Below are 21448 nucleotides of genomic sequence, written 5' to 3' on the forward strand. Positions count from 1 at the left end.
GTCCAAGCGGCTCCTCGTTTCCCTCATTTGCTCGAAGGGGGGCGCTTCTTCCCCTGGCGGAGTGGTGCAGTTGTTGAAGCGGGGGTACTGCGGCAGCCGGTTGAGCCGCGGAGGAGGATCAAGAGCTGGAAAAGGAGGCAGTGCGGCTCGTTCGTCTCACCGGTCTTTCACCGCAAGCATCAGAGAGCAAAGGAAGGGAAGCGGCTCCCTGCGTGATGCTCCGCTTGAGACTGCAACATTTCATTTGAAAAAACCGTCAAACAAGAGAGGGAGAGTGAAGCCTGACCTTTTTCTAAAAGGTTTGAGAGACTGTTTTATTTAATCCAAAACGAAAGCGTTTTTGTTAGATCTATAACGTATTATAGACCCATTTTTGTGGTTTCTTTATTATATTTAAAACAATACCTTAAAATATCATCTGAGCATATCTTGTTGTGTTTTCCAAGGAGAGGCATTTTGATATACTAGCCTAATTCAAATCGAGGGGCTGACACCTCTCAAGCCGTGCATCACCTGAGAGGAGCAGAAGTGACTGCGCCAACATGGGGGTAAGACCGACGATTTACAACTTTTTACCTGCTCTTGTAACACCGACCTGAAGTGGCCCGAGAAGTTAGAATTATAGGCTCACATCTCTTTTATGACGAGCAAAAGATGTAAAAATCGGTGCACGGCGCCGTTTTCTTGCTTTAGGAGGAAATCCCTTATGTCAGAGTGACATTGACTGTAATGCGGAACTGTGTTTTCCCCCCGCTCTTTCAGGCTGCGACAAAATTGATGTAGCCAGAAGCTACAGTGCAGATGTGCAGGGATGCAGTTTCCAATGGTCACTCTCTTTTTTTATTCTAGTCCGGCTTGGACTATAATAACCCATTACCCGGAATAGTGAATGTTAATAACCCGTTCTTCTTCTTAGGCTTGTTCGGATGCCCCCTCTTATAAAAAATGATAACGTTTAACTGATGCCTATGTCTGTAATTGGTATCTGTGTTTTAGAGGTTGTCACTATGTCATATGCGGGCCTGTTTTAAGTCGCTGATAGGCCTAGTATAACCTTGTCAGCCATAGCAGGTCTAATCGGTTTATTCCTATCGCGCTCCTGTGTGGGAGCGAGGGAGGGGGTGCACGTCTCATCTTCACCTATTATTAATATGCATTTTCAAAAACTGAATTATTTTGATGCATTTTAATTACATAGTTATGATGTAAGACTTGAGCACATTTTGTGACCTCATCCTTGGGTACATCAGTACATCCCTGCCTCCCCCTCCTCCCCCCTCTCTGCCCAGTCCTCTCGCTTCTCTTGTCTCCCTGCGCTTTGGTGTCGCACAGGAGAAGCATCTGAAGACGCTGAATGAAGCCTGAATTATGGTTCTGCGTTAAATCGACGCAGAGCCTACGTCGCATGGTACGGCGTAGGGTTACGCGGCGACGCGCACCTTACGCGTTGGTGTAACGCGGGACCATAAATCAGCCTTGAGCCTCTGCGCTTCTTCGCAGCGGAGGGTGTCAGCTCAGCAGCCCCTGCACCCTCAATGACCCATGCGTCATAATGCGGTTACCAGGAATAAGCGCCTCATGCACCAGCTTATTTCCCCTTTAATTTGTGACATAACAGGCGACATCGATAATCGCACGCAACGGACACATTTAAACACACCGCAGATTTAGGAAAAGATGCGCACAGAAGAGAGGCTGCACATGATGGTCCAGTCTGGCCATTATTATGGCTCATCGATGCGGGGCTTTCAATGGACGCATTCAACGCATCTAATCTGTTTCCTGGTTATCCAGTTAAACTTATTAGCCGTGTAAATTAATCAGTGGGGTCGGGTGGAAAAATACAAGCTGGGATCCGGTTTGAGCCGCTGCGCTATTTCTGCTCGATCACCATCCTTTTGGATGCGAGTTGTAATTTTTAATCCCGCTGAATTATGCGGCGCTGTGACGCTGCAGATAGAAGAGAAATACCCACAGCTGCAATCATCGAGCCCTCCCAAAAAGATGCATAAATCAGGGAGAATGCGAGCATCCCGACCGTGCAGAGGTCTTAGATTAAACCGAGATGCGCCCAGCACCATTAGAGGGCACTGCGTCAAAAGAGAGTACAGAAAGTGCTTACGCATGTGCGGCTGTATGGCAGTTTGGTTAGGCTGAGGGGGTTTTCGACAGAGAGGCATTGAGTGGTAATTTTATGACATTTAGAACCATAACACGTTCTTCAGAGAGAAATAAACCAACCCCACTGAAGATTTGTGAAGGTTGTTCTTTGCTTCTGTGCGCTGAGGTGACCCTGGACAGGGGAGACATGATGGAGAAGGAAGGGTATTGGATAGAAGGTCACTGAGATTTAAAATATATACATATATATTATTATGCGTCACTAGTGGAAATACTTATAATTCAGTAATTATGTCGTTTTTTCTGAATATCCCACGGGTATACTGTGCTCTGTCACGAGCAGCTGTCCTTCCCCGGGCCGCAGGGGGCACCGCTTGAGATTTCTGCGTCGAACAAGGGGTGGGGCTTCTGCTGTGGAAATTCCCTGCAAAGAGCTGTGATAGGCTGCCACGAGGAGCCACGCAGAAAAGCTTGGGTTAAGAGATGGCAGTGATGCTTTGGAGAAAAAAATATTTTTACAAAAATGAGAATTTATTAGACATGGGTTTATAGTCTAAATTTAGGGTAGCATCACCTAAGAAAGAGAGCTCACACCCACACCCATCACCTTGGTGCCCCTTTTCTTTCTGCACCTGTGCAGCTATACATTTCAGAGGCTGAAACCGATGAGGCTATAGGTGGAATGTAAAGTGAGATTTAGATCAAGGGGTGTGCAGCTGCATCAACTGCTGCTGTTCACCTTCAGGCACGTGACAGAAATGGGAGGGTAATGCTGAGAGAACAATGGGAACAAAGCTAGGAAGGACAGATAAGTAGAGAATACTCTGCAGGTGTAGTGAGAGAAGGAGAGAGGGATTTAAACTGAGAAAGGATGGATACGGAGGGGGAGGGCCATTTGACTGTATATCTTGTTACGGGATAATGACATGAGGCTCACATTACCTTAGCTCGTGTTTCCACTTGCTGCACCTTGTGGAATTGGTTATCAGGGGAGAGGAGACAGATGGGGTTGGGAGAAGAGGTATGGGCTTGGGTGGGTGATCTTCATATGACATTAATGACTGTGGACTTGCTGTGATGCTTGGGAGCTTGGGAGACCCGAGTTTGGTTTGCTAGAAGGTCATAATGGCGGTTGATGAGAGGTGTTTCACTGCTGCTCTTAAAGCAGCTCCTGTTCGTGTCAAGTTCCCTTTAGGACTTTGACTGGACTCTGCAATTCACTTACAATGTAAATGTCTCTAGGACAGCATGTACCTTTTTTTATGGATACTAGTCAATCGTGGACATTGATAAAGAAGACATTGAAGGGTGTCGCTGAAGGTAACTGGAGTTCTGTGGCCACTGCAGAGGCCCAGCCCTCAGTTTGGTGCAGAGCACTGCACATCCCTCCCTGTTGCACCTGCTTTTTGATGCTGATAGGTTTGACTGCACTGAGTGATCTGTTCCACACATTGCAGAAATCTAAAGAAAGCCACATACATATAGGATGTCTTCACTTATGTGGGATCATTCAGCAGTATTTTTAGACAGGATATGGCTTTAAGGTTGACTAATATCTGTTATAAGTGCTCCTTGATTGTTCACTTCAACTCATGTGACTGATCAATATATTGGGAATGAGCAGATCTTGGAGAGTACACCTAAAATACAGATTCCAGATTTCCATTATGCCTCAGAAAGATAAAGAAGAAAATAAAAAAAAGAAAATCTGCAATTACCCTTTCTTGCCAGCGTTAGACTAACAGGACAAGACCTCAGCTGTGAGCTCAGTAGCAGCTTGTGCAATGCTAATACTATGTAAAGGTCAAGTCTGTCTCTTTTATACATTACTTTAAAACAAGATCACAATAGTCAGTGATTGATATAGCCAGAAGTTTCCAACTTAACATGCTGATCGTCCCCCATGAAGAGATGGTCAGGACAATTGGGCTGCCTGACCAGAGTAACATGACTAATGCAGGGTGTTAGCTCTGGAGATGTGAGTGTCCCTCCCTGTGGGGGTACATCAGAACACAACATGTAACACTAAGCAGCTACGATAGACAAAAGTTTGTTGTTGCAGTGGATTTGTATTTTCTTCCACATAACAGTCCAATTTTGACACTGCGTTTTTCTGTTATTTTTTATTATTCGCAGTAAGTGGTGAATAGTTTTGACTTTGTGCATCTATCTGATGCACCATATTTAGTTGATCCTGTCTTGGAATCCCAAAGGGATGTATGCCGTAAACCTGATGTATTAATGGCTTTTTTGTTGTGCGGCCACCAGCGGCGTGCATGGATGGATGAGCTGCATGAACATCTGCATTTCTCTGAGTGGCCAGCAAGCTTAAGTTGCCCCCTCTCACGCCATGGCAAGATGCCCTGTTCCCTACAAATGCCAAGAATTCAAGATTTACAATGCTAATCTAGGACAGGTCTCTTTCTCTCTCGATCTCTCCCTCTCTCTGTGTCACAAATAGGCACACAGCTACAGTATGAGACGAGCCCTTCACAGTTTGTACTGCTAGGCACCATTACATCGGTGCACAGTTGCCTCTGTTGCGTGAACAGATGAAGATGATGACAGATGGGCAGAAAGAAACAGTAAATGGGAGCGGGGGGAGGGTTATCACTTAAGCTGGAATTTTCAGTTTGTGTTTATATTTGTTTTTTTTATTTCATTTTTATGTTTCGAGCAGGCACAATAATTTGAGAGATAAAGAATTTTAATCTGTCCATGTTTACTATGTTGTTAGAGAAATCTCTGTTCTTGTAACTCAGTCTTTCCAATGCACTCTTTTATGCACTCTTCCATAAAATAAATGTGGTGCACGCCCTTCTGTATGCCGTGATTAATATTAACTACAGTTCAGTAGAAAATACGTGTCCTTAGTGACGCTGTAATCTGTATCAGTTTCTTGAGGATAACTTGTATTTATTCTATTTTTTACTTTGTTTGATTTGAATATACTGCATTTAATTCTCAAGACTGATGTAACCGACAGGTTACACAAAGCATCACAATAGTGTCCAACACATTGGATTGGTAATAATCAGTTAAATATAGTAGTCTAGTAATTCCTTCACCCTTTCGCAAAGCAATCAGAGACAGCTGGCGCCAGTACACACTGATAGATATAGAGATTGCTTTTATGCCGTTTTAGTGGTAAAGGAGAGAGCAGAGAGAGGAGAGAAGCATGCAGTAGTGGGCTAATCCTGTGTGGTAATCAGACTAGCTAATCCCAACAGCCCTTGGTCTGCTTGGTCCCCGGCCTGAGCCCCCGACTCAGAGCCCTTCATCCGGTTGTAGGATGCAGCAGATGGCCCAATGACCTTGCAAGGTTACACAGAAACATGCACAGACAAGGATGTGTGCAGTTACAAATGTGCACTACGTGGTTAGAGTACTTTACTTTTAGCATGGGTAGATTTTGTTTTCATCTGCTAACAATATCAGGATGTTTGTATTCCTTGCTTTGCTTTACGTTTGCATTCATGAAGCTTACTCTTTGATCCAAAACACACTACTCGTTCATGGAGCTGTTTTAAATATTGCTTTAGAGGGTTTCTTTACTGACATAAAATATGCAAGAAATCCTATTTATCTCTCTGAGAGACAATGAAAACATTATGCATAATCACTTACATTTATCAATCTTCCTCCCTCTGATGCGATATGCACCAGTTGATGATGACGATGAACAGTAACACTGTTTGCAGCATCACAAAAAGGCAAAATTGTACTATGAAACACAATTGTATACATTTATTAAAATATTACAGCCACAAAAGACAATATTTGAGCCCCCGATACATTTTTAATAGGTTTCTTAATTAACATTTCAGGTGGAATGGTGCACAAAAGATGACTTCTGTCTAAATTTGCATCTCTGTTTTTGTAGAAACTGTATTCTCTGTTCAGAACATGGTCTGATTAAGAGGCAGTGTCACAGGTTAGTGTAGGTCATACAGTTTCTTATTTTTTGGACTTTATAAGCTGAGCAGTAACCAACACTAGAGGTCAAGGGCTTCAGTCTGCTGCATGAACATGACTTCTGAACTATAAGAAAAGAAGATATGACCCAGATTAGATTGTATATCCACCTCTTGTTGTCTTTTAAGACACCACGTGTGGTTGAGTTGTACCAAATTACATGGATCTGGCTTTAATGCAATAATATAATATTGCTATAATGCTGCTCTACAAAGAGGAAACACCAACTCATTTGCAAGTATGACAAATACATTATTCGTGGTGGAAACTGTGTTCTACCATGCCAGTATACTTCCTTGTTTCAGTTCCACATACAGAGAAACAGAGTCCCACAACAACAGCAGACTTTTAGTTGTCTATACATGCACTCAATGTCTGTTCTGCTGAGAGATTCTACGATAGGAAAGGAAGATAACCACAAAAAAGGACCACACTGTAATAAAACCCGATATTTGTTTGCATGTCTTGACATGAGGCTCTTACCATGTGCCCCATGAAAATGCCACTCCTTGGCAAAGCATGAGTAGTTGTCAACCGCAGTCTTCACTTCACTACTCCAATTATCTGTGTACTTCAGGTAGAATGGACGTCAAAACGTTTATTTATTTAAGTTTAAAAAAAACACTACAGGAATTTATTTTATTTTCTATTTTTTCCCAAGCTTTTTCCTTCCTCTGTCACTCTGCATGTTTTATGTCTTATATTTGGTTTCTTATCATCTTGTACCGTGACTAAGTTTCTGTCTCATTCATTCGACATCTTCCTCTCTCTCTCTCTCTCTCTCTCTCTCTCTCTCTCTCTCTCTCTCTCTCTCTCTCTCTCCCTCTCCATCTCTCCCTCTCTGCCGCAATGCGTGTAGTCACTGCTCGTACAGACTGTAGCCAGTACAGTGACTCACCTCTGCTCACACAAAAACACACAGGCATACGTTGGGCTCATGCAAACGCAACCCACTTCCTTAAATCAGTCACCGGTCTGTGCCAAACAGCAGTGAATACAGTGTCCAGTTACAGCCGCATCAATTATTCCTCATGCCGGATCACATCAGGGGATCCTCCAAGTACTAGGCCACTGCTGAGTTTTGTCACCATGCCGATGGCCGTGCAGGTCACCATGGTAACTTGCCTTCCTAACACATTCATTCATCTGCTTTGTTCACATGCAGACAAATTGCAAGGTTTGGTTCGGTTCTCTTGAGCAGGCCTGCGGAAGAATCTACGATACCTTAGCACATTTTAAGCACATTTTCAGAAGCCAAGATGTCATTGGATTTAAGCAATCACACCATGTAATCTATGCATGAGCATACAATTATCCATTTCCTGATGAGGTCAGAGATAAGTCTGTCCATCACTCTGTTATTTCTGTATGGATGTGCAGGAGTGGGTATCTGTAATTCCAGCCACAAGTCTCTGTTTCCTTCCTCAGGACAGAGGGGACTCCTTATATTACCCAGAGATGTGTGGCATACTTGGATGCCATCACAGAAACAGACACAATCAGGTCGAATGTGGCAGACAGAACAACATCAAGTAAAATGTTTCTCGACAAACTAATCAATGTATGAGAGGGAATAGATTGTTTATTGTTTGTTTGAACCATATCTAAAAATATGTTTGTATTTCAGTGGAAAAAAGGAATCTGCTTAGATGTTTAAAAGGAGGAAAAATGCATTAGGCAGATCCCTCCCTCCAGGCACACTGTGTCATGCAAACATGAAATAGGTATGCAGTTCACTTCCTCTACCTAATGTAAACTGACTAAGATAAGTCACTAACATTACCTTCCTCTGTGAGCTATCCTGATAATGCTTCGTCATTCATATCTGCAAATAAACACACACCCGGAGGCGTATGCACACACCAGGAGTTAAATTTGATCTGTTAGCATATGAGCATATAGTGAGGCTGTCCAATCTGTTAGAGTGGTATCGCTGTGGGTCAAACGACTGCTGGTCAATATCTAATTAGACTTCTGAGAGAAGGGTGACAACACCTCCTCACACTCTCTCTCTCTCTCTAGTCGCCAATCCTTTCTCCACCAGCCGTTTCTTTCTCAGTTTGTCTGTCCCCACATTTCACCTCCCACTGGTGTCTTCGCCCCATCCTGCCTGTCATCGTCCACCCGCGTCACGTCTATCCCACCGTGACTTTACTTTTCAACACGTTTTTCTTAGTTTGTCGCTTGTCTCCGCCTCCCTCTAAACCATTTCCATTGTTTAGGCTTTGGTATTCGTGTGTGCCTGTGAGACCACGTGTGGTAAAAGCGCGTGCATTTCTGTGCGTGCATATTGACTGCACATTATCTATTTAATCATGTGCACACGAGCAGGTTCTCTGATGAGCTCACAGTAGTCCCATTCTCAGTGCAAAAGCAATACAAAAAATGAATAAATAAACCTGAGGGGTGAATTAGCCCTGAGTGGTAAGTAACTCTACATTTTGCTCAACATCTTTGATCTTAAATAGAAACATGGAAACTTCAGTGTGTCCTATGAGTAATGCATGAATTATGACACACGCGTCCCTAAGTGTGGCCCAACACATCCTCTTTGCATTCATGAGCACCAACACACAACACCTGGGGTCTGTCTCAGGGGGTGAACAGCAGTACTTTTCCACTGCAGTCTCTCCTCTATGCAGCGTCCTCCGCACCAGGCCTGCCCAGTCTTGCTTCAGCAAGAGATTCGCTCACCTGCTCTTTTGTTGCTGAACTCAGTATGTTTGCATATGAGTGTGTGCATTTGCAGTCAGATGAAACCGCTCCCCTTGGCTGACATGCTACTCTGTGCCCCGACAAGCTTTGACTTAGGGCTTCATTGTTTGACTGTGAGCTCAGAAGTGGTCGTTGAGCAACCTGTGCTGCATCATGACGTGCGAGTCGTTATCTGTTTCATGAAGACCTACAAACCACTACTAAACCAGAAAGACAGGTCTCAGTAACAGCAGTCAAATCAATTTATGGGGACGTGGTTTCACAATATTTTCCCACATTGGGAGAACGGCTACAGCTCAAACGGAAAAGGCAGTGGCCAGTTCGTGTGTGTGTTTTGGCATGGCCTGCATGGGAGGGTCCGTCAATGTTTATTGAGAACTCAGGATCTTAATTCATACTCTCTCATGGGTGCACTGTAGAAAAGTAACAGCTGATGTTTGGTAAAGGATTTACTTTACCCTTGGGTAAAGGATTATTCACTTTGGAGTAAAGTGAACAGATCTGTTTTGTAGCATCTATGCTTGTGGATTTCCGCAAGATGGAAAAAGAGGAAGTTAGCTGCATGGCTTGCTGAGCAGTTCCTCGAATTTCAGCTCACAGCAATATTTTAATCAATAACAAAAGCTTATTAAGAAAACAATAGATCTTAAGCTGCTAAGTATTGACTTTTCTGTCCAATTTAGATTTAATGATACGTAACCATCGTCCACTGAACTGTCTCACATTTTTTCCGTCAGATTAGCGAAACCCTGTTTAGAGTAGTCTGTGTACATCTAACTGAGTTGGTCCACAGTTTCTTAAAGACCAGGTTACTGGAACCTTCTTGCAGCTCCAGAGGAGTTTGTTTTGTTTTATAGACAAGTGGTCCCTGTTTGATGATAGATAGAATTACAGTTATAGATGTAGAACAACTAGAAAGTGCAGCACTGGAGAAAATCAGGGCTATTATTAGAGCTTTCATTCCTGCTTTAACAACATAAGTCAATTTCTAAGGGGACATTAACAGTCACAAGGGTACCTGGAACAACAGGCTCTGGCAGAAGGGATCATAGACATTTGATGTTTCTGTGTGAACTCACATGCATGTTAGCTATTTACTTAATATTTAGTAATCTTGACATCAATGTCTCTGCAGCATACTATAATCCATGAAAGAACCTTCTGATGAGTCCATAAACTCAGTTTTCATGGCATTTCTCTTTCAGATGTCCTTAATACTTCCATAATTGAATTCAAAGGGGCAGGAGGTGTTTAATTAAAACTTACAGGTTAATCCATTTGACGCTGATTAGTTTTGATGTGTACATCAGGCTGTTGTACACAGCGGAGCGAGTCAGGTCATCAGCAGAGCTCAGAAAAGTACGGGAAGACAGACTGCAGGTGGGTGTGGGCTTTGATGTGACAGCGCTCCCTCATTGCAGTGGTTTTTTCAAGCAGGGAAATGCATTTTAGTATCAAATCCCCATTAATTAAAGATATTGAGATCAGGTTTTAATATTTGGGATTTTCATCTAATTGTCTCGTCATGAACTGAGAATAGCAGGTGTTCTTGCCTCTTGAGAAGTACTCACTTCACAAGGCCACTTCACAAGGTTACAACAAGATTTACTGTGTAGTGAAACAGAAAAGAGATGAGTGATTAACCTACCTACTGGCTTTATTTTTTAATACAGACTGGGACTGTTGAGGGGTTGTCGTGATGGTATGCACGGGAGCTCTCTGAACAGCCTAGGAGCCTGTTTTATTTTAAATACGGCAGATTTACCAAGCCAGAAAGCAGCTAAGATTATGCACAGAGGCACACAGGCTGCTATCTCCTTAATCTAGTCCGAGGGCATGTATAAAACATGTGTGTGTGTCTGTAGTATGGAAGGTCAGACAGTTACCGCGTTGCCACCACACAGGACAAAGATGACCGATCCCCCAAGAAGAAGAAGGGGGGGAACAAGGACATGGACGACCTGAAGAAAGAAGTGCCCATTGTAAGTAAAGCCGTCCTTCATGTCAGATCACTTGTGCAACTCAGTGTTGGTATGAAGAACACCTGAGGTCAGTTGATCTAATCCTGTCAAGCAAAGGTTCATTATTGTCCATAGTGTTTAAAAAAAAAAAAAAGTTGTGAAAAAAAAAACAACTAACATCCTGTTGCAGGACAGAATGAACCTCCTTCTCTGGAGAGAATGGAACAGTTTTCTCAAACATCCCAGTATGATGTATTTTTGCCTGTAAACAAGGATGACTTGTTATCAGGAGGTTGTGAGTTTGATCCCACATTTCAGCGCAAGAAACAGACAACAAAGTCGCCATACCTGGCTGCCCTAACACTTTAATCTCTCAGGTGAAATGCATGCAAGGATTAAGTTTACAAGTGATTTGTATTTTCTTTTTTAAGTTAAATGTAAGAAAAAAAAACAAAAAACTACTGTCATAGCATATATTCAGCATTTTTCCCCCTTTTTTTATAGTATTAGTGCATGAAGAAAATGGCAGTTTGTTTTCTGAAGTTATGGCTTTGATGTGTTTTGTTTGTTTGTTTATTTGTTTTGCGTTCTATATTGTATTTGTTTTTTTTACAGACGGAACACAAGATGTCCGTTGAGGAATGTTGCAGGAAATTCCAGACCGACATCGTCCAGGTAAGTTTAGATCTTTCCCCCGTTTTTCCACTAGGTGGCAGCAGTGCACTCCTGGTGGTTCACCGAGATTTGACAATCCAGCTCATTCGTCCACACACCAACACACTAGAAGAAAAGAAATATAAATATAGTAACAACATAACAACATACATAGTATAGTAACAAACGTCAACACAAATTTTCTTCTGGCCTTGCATTGGTGCTTTTTTTCTTCCTCTGGCTAATCCATGTCCTTTTTTTAACCTTGCTCTTAACCCCAGGGATTGACCAATGCCAAGGCAGCAGAGTTTCTGCTCAGGGATGGTCCCAATGCTCTCACCCCTCCACCCACCACCCCGGAGTGGATCAAGTTCTGTCGCCAACTCTTTGGTGGATTCTCTGTCTTGCTGTGGACTGGCGCCATCCTCTGTTTTCTGGCCTATGCCATCCAGGCAGCCACTGAGGACGAGCCTGCAGGCGACAATGTGAGGAAGACACACAAAGCTGCAAAGATTCTTGCATAAACACATTAGGCCTATCTCCACCTCATTAAGCCCTCTGTTACACTGACTCTCTCTCTGCCTCTCCTCCCTGCAGTTGTACCTAGGTATTGTGCTCACAGCTGTCGTCGTCATCACTGGTTGCTTCTCATATTTCCAAGAAGCCAAGAGCTCCAAAATCATGGAATCTTTCAAGAACATGGTCCCTCAGGTAAACAGAAACAAAAATCATACAAACTGTATTTATGTACTGTAACTTCCTTATTTTAATTCCTTTTGTCACATTAGGTAAAGACTGCGTTTGTCTGTACCTGGTTATTTAATGTAATTTAAGAGTTAAGAATAGTTAAAGCAGAAGAATTTTTAAAATGTATCATATTTTAAGTAAAGGAGACTTAAAGTAGACATATTCAATTTGGCTGCAAGACAATTCTCTCAATTTAAAACATGAAAAAAAAAACATGAAAGATCTTTCCTGGCTCATGACACTCCTCGTGTACTATTTTCCCCCGCAGCAAGCACTGGTGATCCGTGAAGGTGAGAAGGTGCAGATTAACGCTGAAGAAGTGGTGGCCGGAGATCTGATTGAAGTGAAGGGAGGAGACAGGATCCCCGCTGACATCAGGGTGGTTTCAGCTCATGGTTGCAAGGTACACACACACAAACTATAAATGTATAATTACCAAATACAAAAACATGTCTGTCTCTAGGCGTACTTTGTTATTTTGCTAGTTTACAAAATATTTAACTCCTGAAGATGAGTTAAAAGACTTAATGAGATCAACAATTACATAAGAAAGATTAGCATTTACTATGTATGTTGCTTTTTTTAGGGGTGGGGGATCACGTTAATTTAGAAGTCAGAAACTTCACCCATACTAGCGGCTAGGAGGTCCCAGTTTCAAGTTAGATACATACATATGTTCGTAATTCTAGGTCTTTTTATACAAAACTACATACCATTTACTTCTTGTCTGGCCCATCAGGTGGATAACTCCTCCTTGACAGGAGAATCTGAACCTCAAAACAGGTCACCCGACTGTACCCATGACAACCCCTTGGAGACCCGAAACGTTGCTTTCTTCTCAACCAACTGTGTGGAAGGTACTGTCACCATGGCAATTATATTATGTGTGTGATGGTGTTAACGTGCATTTATATGCTTGGGTTTAAACCCACTAAATTCAGTCATATAGTTAACGCTCAACATAATTTATACTTTGTTCTGAGACTGAAAAATCTTCCATCTACATAGATATGATCAAATAATAATAATAATAATAACACACAACTTCTTATGCAGCAAAAGATTTCTTGCATTATAATTTGAGTTCTTGTTTTAAACCAGGGACCGCGCGTGGTATTGTCATCTACACCGGAGACCGCACAGTCATGGGTCGCATTGCTACTCTGGCCTCTGGCCTGGATACTGGCAAAACACCCATCGCCAAGGAGATCGAGCACTTCATCCACATCATCACAGGCGTGGCCGTCTTCCTGGGTATCACCTTTTTCATTCTGGCCATCATCTTGGGTTACTCCTGGCTGGAGGCTGTCATCTTCCTTATCGGCATCATCGTGGCTAATGTGCCTGAGGGTCTGCTGGCCACGGTCACTGTAAGTGGTTCTGAATTGAAATATGTTATTTTTATCATAAAATGACCTAATGTTTTATTAAGAGACGGAGCAGTTATCAGTCGCAGCTCTTCCACTGCTGTATGTAAATGAGAATTCACATCAATTAACGTCACAAATGCGTACATGTCTGCAGGTATGTCTTACTCTGACTGCCAAACGCATGGCTAAGAAGAACTGCCTTGTAAAGAACTTAGAAGCTGTGGAAACCCTGGGCTCCACCTCCACCATCTGCTCTGACAAGACAGGCACCCTGACCCAGAACAGGATGACTGTGGCACATATGTGGTTTGACAATCAGATCCATGAGGCTGACACCACCGAGGACCAGTCAGGTCAGTGAGAAAAGATTCTATCACACAGGTGCTGTTTTTGTCTGAGACTGGTTACAACTGCCAAAGGAAGTTTTGAATATAAGACCGCATAGAAAAGTAACTATATTTGCCCTTCTCACCATTCTCCAGGTGCTTCCTTTGACAAGAGCTCATTGACATGGCAGGGTCTATCTCGCATCGCCTCTCTGTGTAACCGTGCCCAGTTCAAAGCGGGACAAGATTCCATTGCCATCCTGAAACGAGACGTTGCTGGTGATGCCTCAGAGTCGGCCCTGCTTAAATGTATCGAGCTGTGCTGCGGATCCGTCAGGGCGATGAGGGATAGGAACAAGAAAGTGGCTGAGATCCCCTTCAACTCCACCAACAAATACCAGGTGAGTAAACAGTTGGTCTGCCACTGGGTAGAAAACGGACAACTAATGTCAATATGTCATGTACAGAGAGATGGAACGTATCTGTAAAGTCGCTGTCTTTTGCGCATAGCTATCAGTACATGAGACAGAAGACACCAACGACAACCGCTATCTGCTGGTGATGAAGGGAGCCCCTGAGAGGATCCTGGACCGCTGTTCAACCATCATGCTGCAGGGCAAGGAGCAACCCATGGACGAAGAGATGAAAGAGGCTTTCAATAACGCTTACATGGAACTGGGAGGACTGGGAGAGCGAGTACTGGGTACGGATGGATAAAAAAGAGGGAGAGATATTAAAATATGGCCATTAGATTTCAAAAGGAGAAAACAGAAGCTTATTTTAGAGACATAATTCAAAAATGTAATTATTATACTGTAATACAATTTAATTGTTTTTTTTTTTACAAAACTGCATGTAAACTCTTTCTAGCGTGCAAGAATCATAAAATTATACATTTTCATTAACAGTTAAAACAGCAGGGGTTCATCTTTGCAACAAATGATCTGTCATATTGCTGATGGAGATTTATAATAGTTTATATAGCATAATACACTAATTACTCTGCAACCAGAAAAACTGAAGACAGACCTTTCCCCCCAGGTTTCTGCCACGTGCTCCTCCCAGAAGACCAGTACCCCAAGGGGTTTGCTTTTGACACAGATGATGTCAACTTCCAGACAGACAACCTTTGCTTTGTTGGCCTCATGTCCATGATTGACCCCCCTCGTGCTGCTGTGCCTGATGCTGTTGGAAAATGCCGTTCTGCTGGTATCAAGGTGAGCTTTTTCAACTCCACAGACAAGTGTTCATCATCACATAGATTTTTATTAGCAGATTTTGGAAAAAGTCAACTTTGTTGCTTTTGTAGGTTATTATGGTCACTGGTGATCACCCAATCACGGCCAAGGCCATCGCCAAAGGAGTGGGAATCATCTCAGAGGGCAATGAGACCGTTGAGGACATCGCAGCTCGTCTTAACATACCTGTCAGCCAGGTCAACCCAAGGTAAGAAACTTTTAAGTAATAAAGTGCACTGGCTAAGTATGTATCTATTTAATTTGTGGAAGTACATTTTCTATTTTTTATTGTTTGTTTTCAGGGATGCCAAAGCCTGTGTAATCCATGGCTCCGACCTAAAGGATCTCGCCCAGGATCAGATAGACGACATCCTGAGAAACCACACAGAGATTGTGTTTGCAAGGACCTCCCCACAGCAGAAACTCATCATTGTAGAGGGATGCCAGCGACAGGTCAGTACACGTGTTTAATAAACGGTCTTGAAAGGAAGATGGCGCTTCTTCTACTGGAAAAACATTTAGTTCAGCATGGCATGTTACACTGTGACGACAGCAGATGGCGCTAAAGATCCAGTGAATGAAGATCCTTACAGTGTTAGATGGTTAGAATGGATGTAAAACACATAAATTCTATTTTTATTCAAAGAAAGTTTGGTAATGCAATTACACTGTCTTTTTAAGATGTAAAACATGTTTTTTGAGTTATACTTGGGAAAGAGTGCACTTAAAAGCTCTGCCATAGACTTTTCTACAGAGTATCTCTTTAAATTAAAAAAAACTTGCAAAACTTGTGGGATAAATAAATATTATATTAATAATATAAATAATATTTAATAATAACAGTGTCACTTCTTATATAGTCATCGTTTCTGTTTTCCTGATCCCTCCTTTATCTCTTCCAGGGTGCCATTGTCGCTGTGACAGGTGATGGTGTGAATGACTCCCCTGCTCTGAAAAAGGCTGACATTGGTGTTGCCATGGGAATCTCAGGCTCCGATGTGTCCAAACAGGCTGCCGACATGATCTTATTGGATGACAATTTCGCCTCTATCGTCACTGGAGTGGAAGAAGGTGAGAAGACCAAAAAAGAAAAAAGAAAACAGAATGGAAAGAATGAGAATACTTATATCAGTAGTTCAAAACGAGTGTGTAGGAAGGCAAAATGACACATAAACGCTCTGGATCATCTACTTTGACGGCCAACTTTAAAGTTTTGTAAGCAACTTGCATATTTTTTTCTATCTCAACTAGGTCGCTTGATCTTTGATAACCTCAAGAAGTCCATTGCCTACACATTGACCAGCAACATCCCAGAAATCACTCCCTTCCTGTTCTTCATCATTGTCAACATCCCTCTGCCCCTGGGAACCATCACCATCCTCTGTATTGACTTGGGAACTGACATGGTGAGAGCCAGTTAAATTCACATGGATGGTTCAAAAGGAGGTTTAATACACCTTTACTATATCACAAGTTCCAATTTCTTCACCTCCCCTCAGGTTCCAGCCATCTCCCTGGCTTATGAAGCAGCTGAGAGCGACATCATGAAACGCCAGCCCAGGAACCCAGCCAGGGACAAGCTGGTGAATGAGAGGCTTATCAGTATTGCCTATGGACAAATTGGTAAGCTGAAGTGCTGAAATTGCTCACAATCTATAACAAAGGCTACACCTTCAGACCTATCTGCATAATTAGGGAAAAAAACGTATTTATACCTTTTAAAAGCTTAAAATCTTTAAATCTCTGTCTGTATGTTTCCTCAGGTATGATTCAGGCTCTGGGAGGTTTCTTCACCTACTTTGTAATCTTGGCTGAAAACGGTTTCCTGCCCAGTAAACTGGTTGGCCTCAGGATCAACTGGGACGACCGCAGTATGAATGACCTGGAAGACAGTTACGGACAGGAATGGGTAAGGGTGTGGCGTTGGTCCTGTTTCAGAGAACTTTTGTGTTTGTCTTCAGGTTTTGTCCCTCAGTCTTACTTTTCTTTCTGCCACCTTTTTCCTCCCCAGACATACGAACAGAGGAAGATCGTGGAGTTCACATGTCACACTGCCTTCTTTGCCAGTATTGTCGTCGTGCAGTGGGCTGATGTCATTGTCTGCAAGACCAGGCGTAACTCTGTGTTCCAGCAGGGCATGAAGTGAGTGGCTTTTCTTTCTCTTTAGGAGCTATCTCAGCACCTAAATGTTCTCTGTTTATAGTAAATAACCTGAACATCATCTGAATTGTTCTCTTACTCAATGTTTCTTATGTTTCTCAACCCAGGAACAAGATTTTGATCTTTGGTCTGTTTGAAGAGACAGCCCTGGCTGCCTTCCTGTCCTACTGCCCCGGCATGGATGTGGCACTTAGGATGTATCCTCTAAAGTCAGTGCCATTGCCTCATGTGTCACATTGACAGTTACATTAAGCCTTACTCCATTGTTTAATTGTGGTTCTCTTTTCTTGTCCACAGACCTACCTGGTGGTTCTGTGCAGTACCCTACAGTTTTCTCATCTTTGTTTATGATGAAATTCGCAAACTTCTTCTCCGCCGCAACCCTGGAGGTGAGTCTTTTTTATCCGTCTTTTTGAATAAGAGTTTCTTTTAAAGGTGTATGTTTTAGTTGCAAGGGCCTGTGCTTGACTTTTTCGTGTTTGGGCACAGAGATAGTACTAAATACCTTTTAATATTTAAACGGTAGAAGAAAATATACTTTCAGATACTTTTCCATCCTAGTCTTACACTGATTAAAGCTTTGCAGCACAGGAATGTCTCAGTGGACGGTCTGCTCAAAAGCAAGAGGGTAATCTTTACTTAAGGGAAAAAAAGGAGACGAAGAACAATGACTGAAAAAAGTTTCGTGTCACTACTAGTTGTTTTTTGTACTATTTTTTTATATTTGTTTTGGCCTTGATTTAACAAACAAGATTTCAAGTTTGATAATAGATTCATTAGTGACCTTTAGCACTGCTACTAAACAGTTTTTTGTAATTATTTCTTGGAAAGAGGCCTAGCAAATGTTTAAGTTGTTGTGCTTAGTCAACTCCCCGATGACGTGACCTTTATATTTACAGATGTTTCCTAAACTTGTTTACATGAAAACAAATATGAGCATATTTCTCAAATGTACTGAATGTGATTTTTAAAAATTAAATCAACTTTTTTTTTCTTTTTCTCATTTGCACCACAGGTTGGGTGGAAAAGGAGACGTACTATTGATCAATGGAGCACCTTTGCTCAAGCCCCTTACTTCTTTCCACTCATTTCCCCCTTCTGCCACTCCATCCTTGGCAAGACACATCTCCAGATGCCCCTCCCCTTTAAAGACAAAAACCGCTTTGAAGCAATTTTCATCACAACTGCCCCAAAGATTAAAAACAGCAAAAGCACCTTTACAACTTTCTACATTGACCTGTCCCTTCTCTCCCCATCTCCTATGATACTACTTGCATGTGTTCTCTCACTGCTGTGTACTTAAACCAATATATCTACCAAACGGCAGCTGCATATTGTGTATGTAGATATGAATGAGCTGAAGATACAAAGGGAGTGTCAAAGCTCTGCAAAAAAAGGCCATCCAGCTCCTTTTCCTCGCTGTTCCTCCCCTTCTCTCTGCCCCCTGCTGTCTTTCCGTACACCTTTCTTTTCCCTCCCCTTTCCTTATCCCTCAACCCTTTGCTTGTCCCCCAATCACACACAGATAATAAGATCACACGGTGTGATCCCACCACCAACAACACCTTGACTGCCACCTCTCGCCTCCGTCTCCTGTTTGTGGAGGACCAGCAGAGTGGTCATCTCCCTGATGTTCTCACTGCGTCTCATTTTCCTTCTCTTCTGTTGTCTACGGCCACAGTGTTATTGTTTTTTTAAATACGGGGTGAGGGGGTGGTTTTAATTTAATTGTCTTTTTTTATTATTATTATTTCTTATATGGGAGAGAAGATGTGTGAGAGCTGCTTTCCCCTCATTTAGGCTTAACAAAGCACATCCCATGGCTTCCTGTCCTCCCTGTCTCCCTCTCCTGTCTCTCACACCCCTCCCCTCCCTTCCCCTCCCGCCCCGTTTGTCTCTGTTTGTGTGCACAGTGTGAACCATTGACCTTGTTAATAACTGTTACAGTACACCCCCCACCCTCAAAGTTGGAAAAGACAACTCAATCTCTCTGTGTGCTGTAGGAAATCTATATAATTCTATACTGAATTTAAATGAAACAATAAAAACATGTTGAAAGACAATGCAAAAGAGACATTCATGAAGATCATCATCGATGCTGGTGAGATAGAAAAAAAAAAGTGAGAATATCGTTCTCTCTTTTTGTATTTTATTTGGTTTCAGTTATTTTTGCTGGTTTCTCAGGAGGCTATGCTAAAGTGTAACAGCAAAGCAGGTTTCAGGTTGTGTTTATACCAAAAGGCTTCAGGTTCCTGTCACTGCATCCATGCAGGTGTGATGTGGTGAAGTATGCTGTGATGGGGTGAGTGATGACGATGAGTCCATGTGCCTGGGGTCTATTACCGGAGCTTATTAGTCCTGATATTGACCAGTCCGGCCCAGGTCTGTGTGCATGTATGTGTAGGAGACCAGTGAAAGGCCAGCAGTGTCAGCTGGATCCATCTGAGACGGCTGAAAGGGTTGAGAATGATGAAAAAATACACAACGAATAGAAAATGTGTGTGTCAAATAAATGAAACCAACACCAATAAAACATCTAGAACATTTAATACAACCTAGACCTGTCTTTGTGTCTTTCTCTCTGTTTTTGATTTTTGAATCAGGAGAGGCTTTTCTCTTTTATTTTTCCTGTCTTGTCCTCACTTTAATGAGGCTCAAAAATAAACTGAAGAGAGTGCTGGTCATCAGCGTTGGGTGTGAACCACATAATTTATCAAATACAATAAGCAACCTGTTACCAGCAGACTGCAACTAAATAAATGTATCATCATCTTAATGTCCATTACATCCAACAAATAGACTATTGATGATGAATGAAATGTTAGTTTATCATTTTGTATCTGACTACAGTCATCAATACTAATAAATGTTAACCTTATTACATCTATTTCTTTTTAATTTAATACCGCAGGAAAGCTTTTTGCACGGGCTACTAAAGACTAATATTCACCAAATATTGCTGCAATAAAAGTATTCCTCCGGTTTTTTCCTCAATAATCAGAATCAAACCTACCATATGGTGTAAATTTGTGACCACTATCAAGAATAAAACTTCAGAAATGACTGAGCCAACGTTGGAAGAGGCGGTGCCACCTAGTGCTGTGAATATGTGGACTCCAACCTGCAAACTGCTCAAAGCACCACAAGGGGAAGAGTTGGCAGCAGCCCAGGGTAATGCACCAAAACCCCCATGTATGCTGTATATGTCAGCGTCGCCTGACATCAACATAAATGAGCTCCGGGGTGAGAATGACGGACAGCAGGACAGACTTCCAAGAGGAGCAGCCTTCTATTATGCCTTAAAAGTCATCACGTAACTTTCTATAAGTAAACAACAAGGGTGACACGTTTTAGAGAACAGACTATAATTCTGCCCACTCTCAGGATTCATTTATTTTGAAATAGACCTCTTATTTCTTACCCGGCACTTAAACAAAATAAATAACACATAATACTCTACAGTGTGAGAGATATGGATCTGATTCTCAGAGAGGTCACTTTGCCAAATGTGGGTAAAATTTAGGACGTGTGCCTTTGAGAAACACAAAAACTTTAGTTGTCACCACTGTCCAATGACAAACACCCTGTCTGTGGCTCATACATACACAGACACACGGACACACACACCCACTTTCTGTCACTCTCACTGACATACACCCTCTCAGTCTCACCCTTGTTCTAATTTCCCCCGTGTCTCTGCAGTGAGCTCGCTGCAGTGCGACTCCCCCCAGCCCCCTCGCCAACCCACGTATAATAGAATATCGATCGGTTGGCTTTGCCGCAGTGTGTAAGCGAGTGTTCCTGTGGACGAGTATGTGTCTGACTGGGGCCCTCCAAGGTCATTGCCATGGCAACCGGAGCATGGGGGCCTTTTCGCTGTGCTGTCGCAGAGCACGGGGTCACAGGGGTCATATGAAGAGGGGAACAACGGGAGGGACAATAAGGGGGTTGGTGAGCGCTGGGGTTTAGTGTTTTATAGAGGAGGAACTGCAAGGGCTGGTGCCATTTTATCACATGCTGTATTTAGGATATCATGAAAATGTATGTAGTTAATGCTCGGGTGCCACTGAATTCCCTGCAAACAAGAGATGGCTGCGTTAATAAAACCTGAACCCTACTTAATTATAAAATTGATTAAAAAAAACAACTGTTTCTAAAAAAGTCTCAACATATCAGTAACA

At 42.5% G+C, this 21448-nt stretch overlaps 1 protein-coding gene across 2 annotated transcripts; it reads left to right on the plus strand.

The window, feature by feature from the left end:
• The first annotated feature begins 56 nt into the window (after positions 1-56).
• atp1a3b (ATPase Na+/K+ transporting subunit alpha 3b) lies at positions 57-19821 on the plus strand. 2 transcript variants are annotated; one of them, XM_061717142.1, is made up of 23 exons: positions 57-299; positions 447-548; positions 10677-10793; positions 11388-11447; positions 11708-11911; positions 12024-12137; positions 12442-12576; positions 12913-13030; positions 13275-13543; positions 13698-13896; positions 14026-14270; positions 14380-14572; positions 14911-15086; positions 15179-15315; positions 15410-15560; positions 16010-16178; positions 16359-16513; positions 16607-16730; positions 16871-17016; positions 17119-17249; positions 17375-17476; positions 17565-17656; positions 18283-19821. In XM_061717142.1, the coding sequence occupies exons 2-23, from the start codon at positions 543-545 to the stop codon at positions 18309-18311; spliced, it is 3072 nt and encodes a 1023-aa protein (XP_061573126.1). In that variant the 5' UTR covers positions 57-299; positions 447-542; the 3' UTR covers positions 18312-19821. The 2 variants fall into 2 exon arrangements, with proteins under 2 accessions (XP_061573126.1, XP_061573127.1); XM_061717143.1 differs by having other exon boundaries at positions 10716-10793.
• The last annotated feature ends 1627 nt before the right edge of the window (positions 19822-21448 follow it).

Source organism: Cololabis saira, chromosome 3, assembly GCF_033807715.1.
Source record: "Cololabis saira isolate AMF1-May2022 chromosome 3, fColSai1.1, whole genome shotgun sequence".
In the NCBI taxonomy this organism is placed as follows: Eukaryota; Metazoa; Chordata; class Actinopteri; order Beloniformes; family Belonidae; genus Cololabis; species Cololabis saira.